Genomic DNA, 14,014 nt, shown 5'->3' with positions numbered 1-14,014 from the left:
CGGTTGTGTTTTATTTACTCACAGTCAGCAGGAAATAAACCTCCTGGCCAAATTTAGTGTTCTGTTGAAAGTTACTGCCCTATAATTTAGATTAGATTGTCTTTATTTAAAATTTATTACATATTTATATTTTAAAATACTCAGACATTACAACTACACAAGGCCATTTGACCTTGTAAAAATTGGTCAAGGTCACTGATTTTCAATAGGCTTCTGCTCCATGCCAAGATGCATCCACAGTATAAATTTGGTGCAGATATCTCAATGCATTCTTCAGGTAATGCTATTATGTTAAATGGACAGACTGATGATAAAACGATTACAGTACCCCTCGGCCGAGGAGTCAAAACTGTTTATTGACTTTCTTTGATGTAATTTACTTTCATCCAGACATATAAAGCCATAAAGTGAAGAGATCATAAAACCAGGATCAGGATTATAAATCAGCTGATAAATGTATTTAGTAGTTGTCAAGATTTCTGCCACTATTATCTGATAAGACATATTGTTTGTATATGTTCCTTTTCTCAAACTGTATGTATTTGATACTAAACACCTTGAGTTTATTCTAGTATTATTGCTGCCAGTGTGATTTGAGTATTAATCATTTTAATCTGTAAGAATCTAAAGTACATCTCTATTCTGAAGCTCTGCCAAACAGCTGAAATACATTCAGTTCTAAGACCCACCCAAGTAATTATTAACTCCCTGAGCTGGAGCAGCAGTGACCTTAGCCACACAATTACAGTGTTTTCTCCTTTGGAATTGGTGTTAAACAACAGACATCTGCAGCTGCTGTGACCATGGGCGACAACACACAAAAACTAAGTCTGAAACGAGAAGTAGGGCTTGTTGGAGCCGTGTCCCTTATCGGAGGGACTATGATTGGATCTGGGATCTTTATGTCCCCACAGACAGTTCTGTCTTCCATCGGCAGCCCTGGGGCCAGTTTGGTTGTGTGGGCATCCTGTGGTCTCCTGGCAATACTGGCATCCTTCTGCTATGCTGAGCTGGGCACCGTCATCCGAGAATCTGGGGGGGAGTACATCTATATTCTCCGGACTTCAGGTCCTGTCGTTGCCTTCATGTTAATCTTCAGCTCTGTGTTGTTTGTGAGACCTGCTGGAGTTGCCGGCATTGCACTCAGTTTTGCTCAGTATGTTGTAGCTCCATTCTACGCAGAGTGCCCCCCTCCAGTGTTGGTGGTGAAGTGTGTGGCTGCAGCTGCAATAATAGTCCTAGCTACAGTGAACTGCCTCAATGTCCGCTTTTCAATGTCTGTTCAAGTGTTTTTCATGGCGGCCAAAGTTCTGGCCCTGGCCGTGATCATAATTGGAGGTGTGGTGATGCTTATCAATGGGCACACTGAAAACTTTGAAGACTCTTTTGAGAACACAAATGTGGGCATCAATCCAATTGGTATTGCTTTCTACCAGGGACTATGGTCCTATGATGGCTGGAACAATCTGAATTATGTGACAGAAGAGCTCAAACGTCCAGAGGTGAGTGGAAAAGTGAAAGAATAGTCTATGTCCCACTGACCTTACTGACCTTTGTCCAACCATCACCCTAAAATAATAAAGCATTTAACATTTTTTTCCTGTGAAAAAAAAAAAAGTATGATAAAAATATCCATTTATTGCAGCAGACCCTGCTGTTAAAGCCATAAAGTTGTCCAAACTACAAAATGGAGGACTCTGTACTGTTTAACCTTCTACACACATCATCCATATACCTGTTTGACTTGTAAGATAACAGACAACAGGTGATTGTAAATGTCAGCGTGCTGATCATTTTAATATATATAATAATATATATAATATATAATAATATATAATAAGAAGGTTTGATTACATTCTTACTGAGTAGTCTCTTACATTAACTTGGATTCCTCTGAATACAATGGTTAATTTATCATTATAGGAAAAATTCCTGACACTTTCTCACACATTTTCCTGCTAGCAGCTGGAATGCAGTATAGCAGCAACAGGAGTTAAATAAACATGTTGGCCATTCATGTTAGAGGGTAAAAGTGAAAGGGGAGGGGGTTTTCTAGGACAGTTACAGAAAGCTGATTCTGGGTTTGGTGCCACTGGAATGAGAATCACAATCCCAGAAAAGGGTTAAGGCCAAGATTATGATACTACTTAGAATGTTTCTCTCTGCGAAGTACATCACACTGAGACTAGTTGAACTACAGCAGTATTACCCTATGTAGAAATGTGGTTTGATGAACAAAAATCAACCACAAAATCAACTGTGATTTGATTTGTCACATCTACAGCAATCACATACCAAAAAATGTGTGTAAATTTAGCATTACTCAGCCTTTACATCTCAGAACATTAAAACAAAACTAGGAAGAACATCAACTCTTGGCCTTTTTTGTAGTTCTGTATCACCAGACTTGCATAATTTCACAACTAGACAGTCTTGAACATTTCCCCTGTTTAGGTCAAATTAACCGTGGTGGCTACATGATGGTCAGGATAATAGAAGAAATGGTATTTGGCTACATTAGAGAAGCAATGAAAAAAGAAAACTTATCATTACTTACCTTTTGTAGCCTCAAGTTTTTAGTTTCTCTTGTGAACTCTCCAAAAATGGGATTATTTAGTTGTGTGTGTTTAAGCCACTAGTTTGAGGTTACATTTTAGTTTAAACAGATGCAATTCACTGTGGATGTTTGTCATGGAGCACATTCATCATCATCATGATACCTTAATTCGGTTATTGTGAAAAATCCACAAAATCATAAATAGTTCATTATTAATAGTTATAATAAATAGTAATAATAGTTATAGGGCATAAGTTCAAGTAATTGAAGACGCAGTATAGGTTCTGGTTTATAAAGATAGAGGGAGGTAATGAGCAAACTCAAGGCTATGCCACACCTTACCATTGTAGAGAGCATAGTATAGTGTTAACCAGATATGATGAGCACTTGGAGTATAACCTAAGCTGTGCACAGTGTCCACTGTAAATGACTCTGAGCAGCACTCGCACAATGGAGAGTGGCAAACAGGGACTCACTCTGAAGAGGGAAGTGGGGCTTATAGGAGCAGTGTCCTTCATTGCTGGAACCATGATGGGATCTGGGATCTTCATATCACCCCAGTATGTGCTCTCAGTCATTGGGAGCCCAGGGGCCAGTCTTATAATATGGACCTGCTGTGGGTTGTTAGCTATGCTGGGAGGTCTCTGCTATGCTGAACTGGGCACAGTCATTCCAGAGTCTGGCGGAGAATACATCTACATGCTGAGGACTACAGGCAAAGTGACAGCCTTTATGTTTGTCTTCAGCTTCATCATTGTCATGAGGCCTGTCAGTGCCACAGGGATTGCACTGAGCTTTGGTGAATACGTCGTGGCCCCTTTTTATGAAGGCTGTAGTGTTCCACAGGGTTTGGTGAAGTGTGTGGCTGCAGGAGCAATCCTGACCCTGTCTATGATTAACTGTCTCAGTGTCCGCTTGGCCACCCACATCCAGGTGCTTTCCATGGGAGTCAAAATTCTGGCACTGGCAGTGATCATACTGGGAGGTTGTATACTGCTTTTCCAAGGCAACACTGAGAACTTCAATAACGCTTTTGAAGGAACAAATGTTGGTGTCAGTACCATTGGTATTGCTTTTTATCAGGGCTTATGGTCCTATGACGGCTGGAACACGCTGAATTATATAACTGAGGAGCTGAAACACCCCGAAGTAAGAATTTCATAGTTTACTATTTGTACAATTATCAAGAAATGTTTCAGAAAAATTAAAAGAAATTGTATATTTCTTTTGTAAGCCAGCATTTGTTGATTTTTATGGAAATCAATACGTAAATCAGAAACACAATACATTTGTTTTATCCTGAAGACAACACTCAAACGCTGTGAAAATACTTCATTAGAAGTAAAAGTTCTGCACCATATTAATATTTCTGGCATAGATGTGGAAATTTATATTAAACTTCCTCTAATATTAATTTCTTTAGAACATCAGCGATGTGCCAAGTCTATTCCAATGCAAGGTTAATGTGTCAGAAACCAAAACCCCTCTGGTAAACTCATCAGTATCCCGTCTACAAACATTTCAAATGTTGCTTGTGCAGTGGTGCTAAGCCCATATAGAAATTTTGGAGGTGAAATTATTGGGTCTTGAGTCTATTTTGGAAGAACATGTATGAGATGTGTCATATTTAGATATTTAGAGGTGTTGTAGTGAATATGGAAATGTCATAATCTTTGGCAATAATGATTCACCACTAAAACCCATGTAGGTTGATAAATGAATACAGTTATAGGCACATTTTTATTTTCAAAAAGTGATATATTTCAACTGAAAAAGTTACTTTGTTCTTCAGTTTTGTTAACTTTTCTTCAGGTTTTATGATTATCAGTAACTTTTCTAGGAAAATACTTGCAGTAGGAGGTCCTTCCTGCCTGCTGCTATTAGACTTTTTAATATCGCTGTGCGATAAATTATTATTGTATGCTGTGCATACTTAGGTGTGTTAGGTGTTTTAGGTTATTGTATTATATACATTACTTGTATTGTACATATATATATATATATATATATATATATATATATATATATCTTTTATTCTGTTTATTATTTATTTATTTGTTCCATTGATGGCTGTTTGTGGGATGTTCATGCGATGGGTCAGAGTGTTTTTCTTCTTGTACTGCTGCTGTTGTAACAAAGCAATTTCCTGCAAAGGATCAATAATCTATCTATCTATCTATCTATCTATCTATCTATCTATCTATCTATCTATCTATCTATCTATCTATCTATCTATCTATCTATCTATCTATCTATCTATCTATCTATCTATCTATCTATCTATCTATCTATTTCACTGAAAAATGCAAAATGCATAGGATAACATTAAAATAATTTATTATAAATCACTCCACAAAGGTTGAATGTAGAGAAAAAATAATTCAAAAGTCACCACAAAAAGAGTTGTAGATCTTGGTTGGATATGGATTAACCATAAATTACCAACACATACCTAATGCAACAGAGAGTATATCTGTGTATATATATAATGTGAATTTAGATGTAAGTTAATGTGACACAAGACGCAAGAACAATTAAAGGGGTCAAATTTTGCTCAACCCACTTTTATTAGTCTTTGCTACATTTATTTGTGTATTTGGAACCTAATAGTTCAAAAAGTTTGAATTTGAACCCTCTAGGTGCTGCAAAGCTAACCTGGTTTAATTCCTGCTTAATTTATTAGGGACCGAGCCGAAAGGTAAGGCCCTCTCACACAGTGAGAGGCCTTGTCTGCAAGCAAGGCCCTATTGTTATTCGTTCGTTTTTATATTTTTTTCCTGACGCCACTTTGTACTGGATTTTGACCACCTAAACATGCTCAAAAACTCATCAAATTTGGCATACATGTCAAGTCTAGCAAAACCTTTTAAAAAAATGTAAAAATTAACCCCATAGGTGCTAAAATGAGCTCTCTAGCGCTCCCTAGATACACAAAAATGGCCCTAGAGGCCAGCAGGAATGTCGTAGAAACATGAAACAAACGCCAAAATTTTCGTCTCATCGAGCCCGACAAATCACATGCTGACACTCATGACCTAACTCCAACAGGAAGTTCAGAATTTGCCTTTCAAAATAAAATGCTCAAATTGCCAACTTCTAGTAGGAATGTCGTAGACACACGAAACCAACCCCAAAACTTTCGTTTTAATGGAGCCCAACAAATCACGCGCTGACACCTATGAGCTAGCTCCAACAGGAAGTTCGCAATATTCCTTTCAAAATAAAATTTTTAAAACTAACTCGTATGACACCGTTTGTCGTATTGACTTCTAAATAGCACCAAAAGATAGAGTGAACCCTCCTCAAAAAAGTGATCTCGTAACTTAGTCTTAACTGTCTTAGTTTTTTTTATAAGCCCGCAAAAATGCAATGTTTGGAACTCATTTTTCACTTTGGAGTTTTTCCCCACATGTGACATATCCATCTGTTCACAGGACTCACCACAACTCTCACATGCAAAAATTTTTGAGATGCGATGTACAGTTATTGATTTATAACAATTTGTTTATTTTCATACTTTTTCCACTTTAGACTGCCATTTGACCCCCTTAACATGCTCCAAAACTCACCAAATTTGCCATGTATGTCATGGCTGGTGAACACTTTGGTTCAATATCAAAATTCAGCCCTTGGGTGCCAAAATGGACTCTGTAGCGCTACCTTTGTACTAAAAAACACACAAAATCTGCCCTAGCAGCCAGTAGGAATGTCAAAGAAACATGAAACAAATGCCAAAATGTTGGTCTGATTGAGCACGACAAATCATACACTGACACTCATGAGCTAACTCCAACAGGAAGTTGGTAATCTGCCTTTCAAAGTTACTCTATGTTTCTGCAATTACTGCGTATTAATTTCTGACGTTTTTCACAAAATTTTACCTCATTAAATTCCCACAAGTCTGCAGAATCCAAAACTGAAAGAATTTTTCAGATACTATCTATGGTTATGGAATAATCGCAATTTTTTAAAGAGTATATTTAGTTTCACTTTTCACAATGACAAAATCGCTATATAATGCTCAGTAATGCATCTCTGTGTGGGTTGGGGAATGGCCCAGTGGCTAGAGCAGTGGTCTACTATATAGAAGGCCCTTGGTTCAAACTCAGGGCAAGGAATTTTTTTTTTTTTTCTCCTCCCCCCTCACATTTTGAAACAGGTTTTGCTGCATTATATTGTGGATATTGGACATTTTGCACACATTACAAAGTACACGGAGTACACTTTTTCATAATAAAACCTTATTGAAAACATTAAATAATGTCTAGTAAAAATCTTCTTTTCATTGTTATGACCAAACGCTCAACTGTTTGTACAATGTTTCTTCATTAAAAAGTACTCTTTCTCACAGGCACACATGCTCACACAATAGGGTTTTACCAAAATAAAAGCCTTAAATGTGATATATCATCACTTTTATGCTCAATTATTCATACAATTTCAATGCATTTTTCAAACTGATTCTTTCTCTCACATACAAAACAAACACATATGCACACAGTAGGGTTTCCAAAATAAAAGTCTCATTTAAAGGTGATGGTGGTTTCAGCAGAGGGTCGCTAGTGTTCTGTAGAGATGTAAGGAGGACAGACACTAAAGGGTGGGAACTGGTATCGGGACGGAGAGGTGTGAGTGGAGCTGAGGTGTCGATGGTCACGGGAGGCGGATCGCGCGGGAGGCAGAACGCCCGGTGCGAGGTTCCGCCCAATGCTGCTTGCAGCTTTAATTACATCTGTAACTAGTTAGGTCAAGACATTTGCATGTATATGGTCAAGACTTCTGATGAACGTTTCTCGGAGTACTCGAGCCTTTGATATAATAGAGTCACGACACTTCCATAGACTCCCACTGTAAAAATGAAACGAAATATGGACCTGCTTCCAGGTTTTGGAGGGACCGAGAGTCCCAACATTGAGTGTAACGCTGTCGGAACACATTCATTTCTATTGCAGCTGATCTAGCAATTCCAGCACAAATTTAATTACATATCATCATCTTTCAAATTATTAAGTATATTTCCTGTCTTAGCGAACATTTATGTTGTAAATTCTGTTTTCTTTGGTATGTGTTAGCATTTGTATAAATCTCTATCTTAAATAACTTATGTTCGATATTCAGCTGTAGCCCTATAGTTAGCTAGCTTGACTTGGCCAGCTGCTGAGATTTAAAGGATTGATATTTAGCTTTTTTAAATGGAATTATACATTTTAAAACATTTTCCTGTGGTCTACATAAACTGTAAATGCTATGCTTGAGTCTGAATTCTTCATTAATTCAACTCCACAGGTCCATCTTCAACCCTATTTCTGAGTAATGACACCAGAAAGGTTGTTTTGAGTGCTGGCTCTTTATATGCACATGAGCCACTTCTCCCCCGACCTCCTCCAGGTTGTTGGCTGTGCTGCTCTGTCCTGTTCAACCAACAACTGAACATTTTAGGTAATCGGCTCGAAGTTTGGACATATTTTCAGTATGGACTACAACCGCTGCTGCTGACAAACAATTATGGCGTGCTCGGACAGAACCGTATTGAGTTATGACACGCTTTGATGTTGCCGCCCCGGTGATCACGTGGTTCATGTAAGCCTGAATAGTTCCAAATGATCCTAGAGCTGTCATGTTCTTCAATGGGACAAACAGCAGTGAGCATGGTAAATCTCAAAATAAACCACACACAACCATTGTGTCACTACTGTATGTACTGTTGTGTCAGTTATGCTTTTGAGTAGTGGGGTTGACCACTGAAAGGACTGCATTTATTACCTGGAAAACTTACATTTTTGGGGGAAAGGTTGGTGTTAGTTTGGATAGGCTAATTATGTGAGTGGTGCCAACTTTACAAGTTCATTCATTCTGTACTGTACTTGTAAGAAGACTGAAAATGTACCATTTAAAGTTTTACTATTATAGGACTGAGGTACAAGCAAAAAACAGTGGTTAGCTGTGTGAACACTGTGCACCTGCCACATCACATTTTTTGGATGGTTGGGTGATGTGTCCTTATAAATCTATGCCCTTAGTAGCAAAATATATTTAACCCATAAAGACCCAGTACTACTTTTGTGTTAGTTCTCAAATTTATTTTTCTGTAGATTTCACCTTTCGTAGGTGATTTACCACCAGTCATTATAATATTATCCTCTGTATTTTGTGTTTCTTTTTCGTGAACATCATATATCTTCCTGCATTTCTTTATTTATATTTAAGATATCAATAACTGAATGTAAAAACAAGCATCCCTATCCACTGTCATTGATCCAACTCCATGGGTTTACTGGTGAATCAATGTTGTAGAAGATGATGGCGTTTTCACGTTCACTACGGAGCCTCTGAACGTCCAAATGGGTCATATCTGATGACCGTGAAAAGATGACAAACTGCATTTTCCACCAATTATTTACATGTATTGATAGGATTAGTGGCTCAACAGGTATTAAACATTTTATATCAGTAGATGGTTTTGGTCGTCTGCGGCTGTTTGGATCTTAATGTGTTAAATCAGGAGTCACCAACCCTGGTCCTCAAGAGCTTCTATCCTTCATGTTTTAGATGTTTCCCTCGTCCAGCACACCTGACAGTTGTTATCACGCTTCTGCAGTTTGATGATAGGCTTCTCATTTGATTCAGGCATGTTGGAAGAGGGAAACATCTAAAACATGCAGGAAAGTAGCTCTTAAAAAGTAAATGCAGTCATTGTGCAGTACAATTGTACTGTTATTTTAGTATTATTGTATCCACATCACATCTATGCTGTGCATCATTGCAGTAGATATTTATGGCTGAGTTCATTTAAGATAATTCGGGTACTGTTGTATGGTTAAAGCTACAAGTGACACAGTTTATAAATCAGTCACTAAATTAAGGAAAAGTTACATAATGACTAGAGCTATTTTGCATTAGTCCTAGAATAACAGAAAGGAACGGTTGAATGTCACGTCCAGATAACAAGTTTTAAGATGACCTGTTGTTCAGGTGTGTGGTTACTTTATTCATGTTTGTCCTCTGTATCAAAGCAGAGCAGTGTCTTCGTCCTGTGCAGCTTAATCTCTGTGACCATGGGTGACAAACAACCTCAAGCCTTGAAAATTAAACGGGAAATAGGGCTGATTGGTGGTGTTGCCCTAATTTCTGGAACTATGATTGGATCTGGGATATTCATGTCCCCGCAGTTTGTGATGAGCTACACGGGAAGTCCTGGAGCCAGTCTGCTTATCTGGGCTGTGACAGGAGTGGTTTCTATATTTGCTGCACTGTCTTATGCTGAGCTTGGGACAATCATCTGTGAATCTGGTGCTGACTTTATCTACATACTGAGGATCTATGGTTCATTCCCTGCCTTTTTTGCAGCATTTACTTTTATCCTGGTTGGGAAGCCTACTGGTGCTGCGGCGAAGGCAATTAGCATTTCAGAGTATGTCTTGGCACCCTTTTACCCAGGCTGCCATCCTCCTCAGCTGATAGTGAAGTGTGTTGCAGCTGTGAGTATATTGGTGGTTGCCATAGTCAACAGTCTGAATGTCCGCATCGCTGTCAGGATACAAGTGATCTTCTTGATGGCAAAGATTCTGGCTTTAGCAGCCATTGTAATTGGAGGCATAGTGGAGGTCACACAGAGCACCAGGGTGATTGTGGAAAATTTGAATGCTGAAAATGCATTTAAAGGCACTCAGTATTCTTTAAACACTATAGGGATGGCTTTTTATCAAGGACTCTGGTCTTATGCTGGCTGGTACAACCTGAATTATGTCACTGAAGAGTTGAAGAGACCAGAGGTGAGTTTGTAAAACGATGAATCCTGCACTTTTGAAAAAAATATTATGAACACTATGAACCAATGACACAAAGTGTTTAGTTAAAGTATCTGCAATCTATAAGCAATGATAAAATTAGATATCTTGTATATTGGTGTTGCATTTTGTCTATGGAAAAAGCTCCTTGTCTCTCTGCAGACTGAATGCCGGTTCAGAATTTAATTTGATAGATAAGTGATAAAACCATTAAACTGTTAGTAAAGATACATGGGCCATGAAATAAACATTCAGGGCTGTCAGTGTTAAGACCAACAGGAACAATATAGGTGTGATAATAAGAAAATCAAGGTTGCATTGCTGCCTTTGCAGTTTAATCCAACTGAGATGATGATACATAATAATGCATGCATTATAATGAGTGATTTATACAGTGATAAACATTTGTGTATAAATACATAATCTGATCTTAATCTTGCATAATCTTATTTTATTTTATGGTGAAGGATCTGATTTTTTCATTGAGTAATGAGATCATAGATGTACACAACATGAATCCTTTTCATGTTTGGCAGTTTCTAGGTGACACCAATGAATCAGACTGTTAAATGCAAAATTACTTGTTTCTATTTGACTAAAGTAAATGTTTCAAACATTTTTATGTTGAAGATTTTTTTTTTTTTACAGGAGTCATTACATGGTTATTTCTTTAGTAATTACCTAGTATTACTACATTATTACCCCTGTGTTCCCAAACTATTACTCCACTACTACCATGACATTACTGAGCTGTAATGTAAAATGTTTTTTTTTATCCTCAGGTGAATCTTCCCAGAGCTGTTGTGATCGCCATATCCTTGGTGACTGGTTTGTATCTGCTGGTGAATGTGAGCTACCTCACAGTAATGACACCCACTGAGCTCATGTCGTCCAATGCAGTAGCAGTTACATGGGGGTAAGACCGACATTATCTCATCTCCATGTCACATACAGTACATGTTACATAGAGATTGATGTTATTTAAGAGGCATTAATCTGAGTCACTGAACAGGAAGAAAGCAGTTTGACTCCCTACTAACAAGTGCACAAGATAAGACAGATATTCTCTAAATTTGTGTCTTTAAATTAGTGATCTGTAAGCTCAGAGGAGGATTCTGGTTCAGTCTCTGTGGGAACTTTCTTACAGGAACAAGGTGTTAGGAAGTTGGGGCTGGATCATGTCTGTGGCTGCAGCTCTGTCTGCTTTTGGTTCACTGAACGGGACATTTTTCAGCGGTGGCCGTGTGTGCTTTGTTGCTGCCAGAGAGGGACATATGGTGAGAATCAAAATACCTTCTGAAACATGGAACACTGATACAAAGCTGAAGTTTCATCCTTCCACCTGTTTGTTTTATAGCCAGAAATTCTCGCTATGGCTCACGTGCACAGACTGACGCCATCTCCAGCGCTGATCTTCACCACTATCATTTCCCTGGTGGTGCTGATCCCTGGGGACTTCCAGAGCATTGTCAACTACTTCAGGTGAAAACTAGGTCTGCATCATCCATTTCTTGCACTCAAAGTACTTGTGTTCATTTAACATTTCATTTCATTCCCATTGGCAGCTTCACAGCTTGGTTTTTCTATGCCATCACTCTGTCTGGACTCCTGTATCTCAAGATTAAGAAACCAGAGCTCCCCAGGCCGTACACCGTTAGTACACATGCTCAAAAGACAATCATCACAAACATTTATTTATACCATCAAATGAGAATCAGCTTGTTTTCCTCTCTGTCCACAGGTTCCCATCATACTCCCTATACTGGTCCTTATTGCTGCGATATTCCTTGTGCTGGCCCCCATCATAGACAGTCCTCAGATTGAATATCTGTATGTGGCTTTATTTATCTTCAGTGGAGTTATAGTCTATGTGCCGTTCATCCATTACAAGCTGTGCCCAGGCCTGTTGACCAAGCTGACAGTGTTCCTGCAGCTGTTCCTCGAAGTCGCCCCGGCAGAAAAAAACCTGTGATTTTGTAAACTAAAAACTAAATAGAAGCCCAGCCTTTCACATCTGCTGTTTTAAGTCTGTGTAGTTTGCTCCTCTTGTATTAGACATTACAGGTTACATCCAATAGCTAATCAATGTTACCTCCCACTTTTTCTGTCTGTAGAAAGTGCCTCAGGAAGCATTCGTACCTTATTTCTGTACTTGAATGTCACAATCTGATATGTACTAGTGCCTATTTATGCATTGTCTACTTTGTATTGATTTTTTTAGTCAAACTGGAAGAGTAAATTATTTTGAAATAAATTTGTAATTACTTCATGTTGGTTGACCTGTTTATCCTGACTTTCATTTAAAGTGACAGCTTCCATCTTTACAAGTAATGTATGAATATGAAACATCAGCACAAGGCTTTTCCTGTCATTGTGACACTCTAGCAAGGGAAAAAAGTTAAAAGTAATCATTTTTTGCATTTTTTATTACTGATGTTTGAGTTTGCTGTGTAAATCTATAATTGTGAGTTGTAATAAATATTGTAAAAATAGACAAATAATATCGGAAAATGTTTTTTTTTTCATTCTTTATATACAAACCCTGTGACAACCTTGTCGTTTTTCACAACTCTACATTTTATTTTCTATAAAATGTGTTACATTTCTTCCAAATGCAGCCCTGTTGTGCTGTAAGGCTAGTGATGAGATACATTTCATAGGCAAAATAGTGCTTTGGGTGAAAAATTGCTAAAACAAACAAAAAAAAAATTAAGAAAATCTTTGAATTACAAAAACATCTTTATTAAATACTTGCTTTCCACCAAAGGGATAAAACAAGACATGGCCAATTCATAGTGCACCTTTCACCTGACAAAAGATTATTCTACACAAAACCAAAAGGAAGACATAATGGATGTAATGGAAACGCAAAAAGGCCAAGTCAAGTCGAGCCAGTACCATATCGTGGAAACATGGCATAAGTCTGGTGGGGTCCAGCTGACTGAGCCAAGTGTTGCTGTTTTCAATATACAAATAATATACAAATCGCACCCTCCTAGCCCTTTCCCTCAAACCCTCCCCTCCATGCCAAAAAGGTGACAGAAAGTTGAAACTGAAAAACCAAAGTAAGCGCAAAAAAAAACCTGAGATCAGAAAAGAAAAACGTCATCAAAATTAGAAACTGTCATTGACAAAACAGTGGCATCAAATAAAAACATGATTGTCATTCAAAAACACCAGAATACAAAAAAAATAAAATAAAAACAAAATAATGTAACATTTGATGTCTGTGTTTTAAAGTTCAGTGAAATGTTATCAAGACCAATACCTGTTTTGATGCCATTACAATTGTTTACAATACATAATTTTCAATGCCAATGTTTCTTTTTCAGTTTTCAGGGTGTGTTTTCAATGCAAAATTTTATTGTCAATATCAAACATTAAAGTCCTCCTTTTGTCACCATAGACCTTGATGTAACAAACACACAGCATGCTGTGAACGAGGGAAAGAGAAAAGGGCAGAGCACACGGTAATGGTGATTGTGAAAAATGGAAAATAAAAAGAGCAAGGGTGGTGCGGAAAAGGCACAAATCAAAAAGAGGAAAGCTCTTGAGGCTGATGCAGCCAAATATGCGAAATCTGAAAACTTTTTTCCTTAAACGAGCTCACAGTTTGAAACAATCAAGAATGATGAAACGGGTAAGGCCTGAAAACTGGTAACAGGCAGAT

General features: G+C 37.9%; 1 protein-coding gene across 1 annotated transcript; it reads left to right on the top strand.

The window, feature by feature from the left end:
• Positions 1-213: 213 nt before the first annotated feature.
• Positions 214-12,738, top strand: LOC115414133 (b(0,+)-type amino acid transporter 1-like). Its single transcript, XM_030127348.1, has 6 exons — positions 214-1,502; positions 11,127-11,260; positions 11,492-11,621; positions 11,702-11,826; positions 11,910-11,997; positions 12,086-12,738. The coding sequence occupies exons 1-6, from the start codon at positions 804-806 to the stop codon at positions 12,314-12,316; spliced, it is 1,407 nt and encodes a 468-aa protein (XP_029983208.1). The 5' UTR covers positions 214-803; the 3' UTR covers positions 12,317-12,738.
• Positions 12,739-14,014: the final 1,276 nt, after the last annotated feature.

The sequence above is a fragment of the Sphaeramia orbicularis genome, chromosome 22 (assembly GCF_902148855.1).
Source record: "Sphaeramia orbicularis chromosome 22, fSphaOr1.1, whole genome shotgun sequence".
Taxonomy (NCBI): Eukaryota; Metazoa; Chordata; class Actinopteri; order Kurtiformes; family Apogonidae; genus Sphaeramia; species Sphaeramia orbicularis.
Note: the sequence above shows the minus strand (reverse complement) of the source record. Positions and strands in the feature narration are given on the sequence as shown.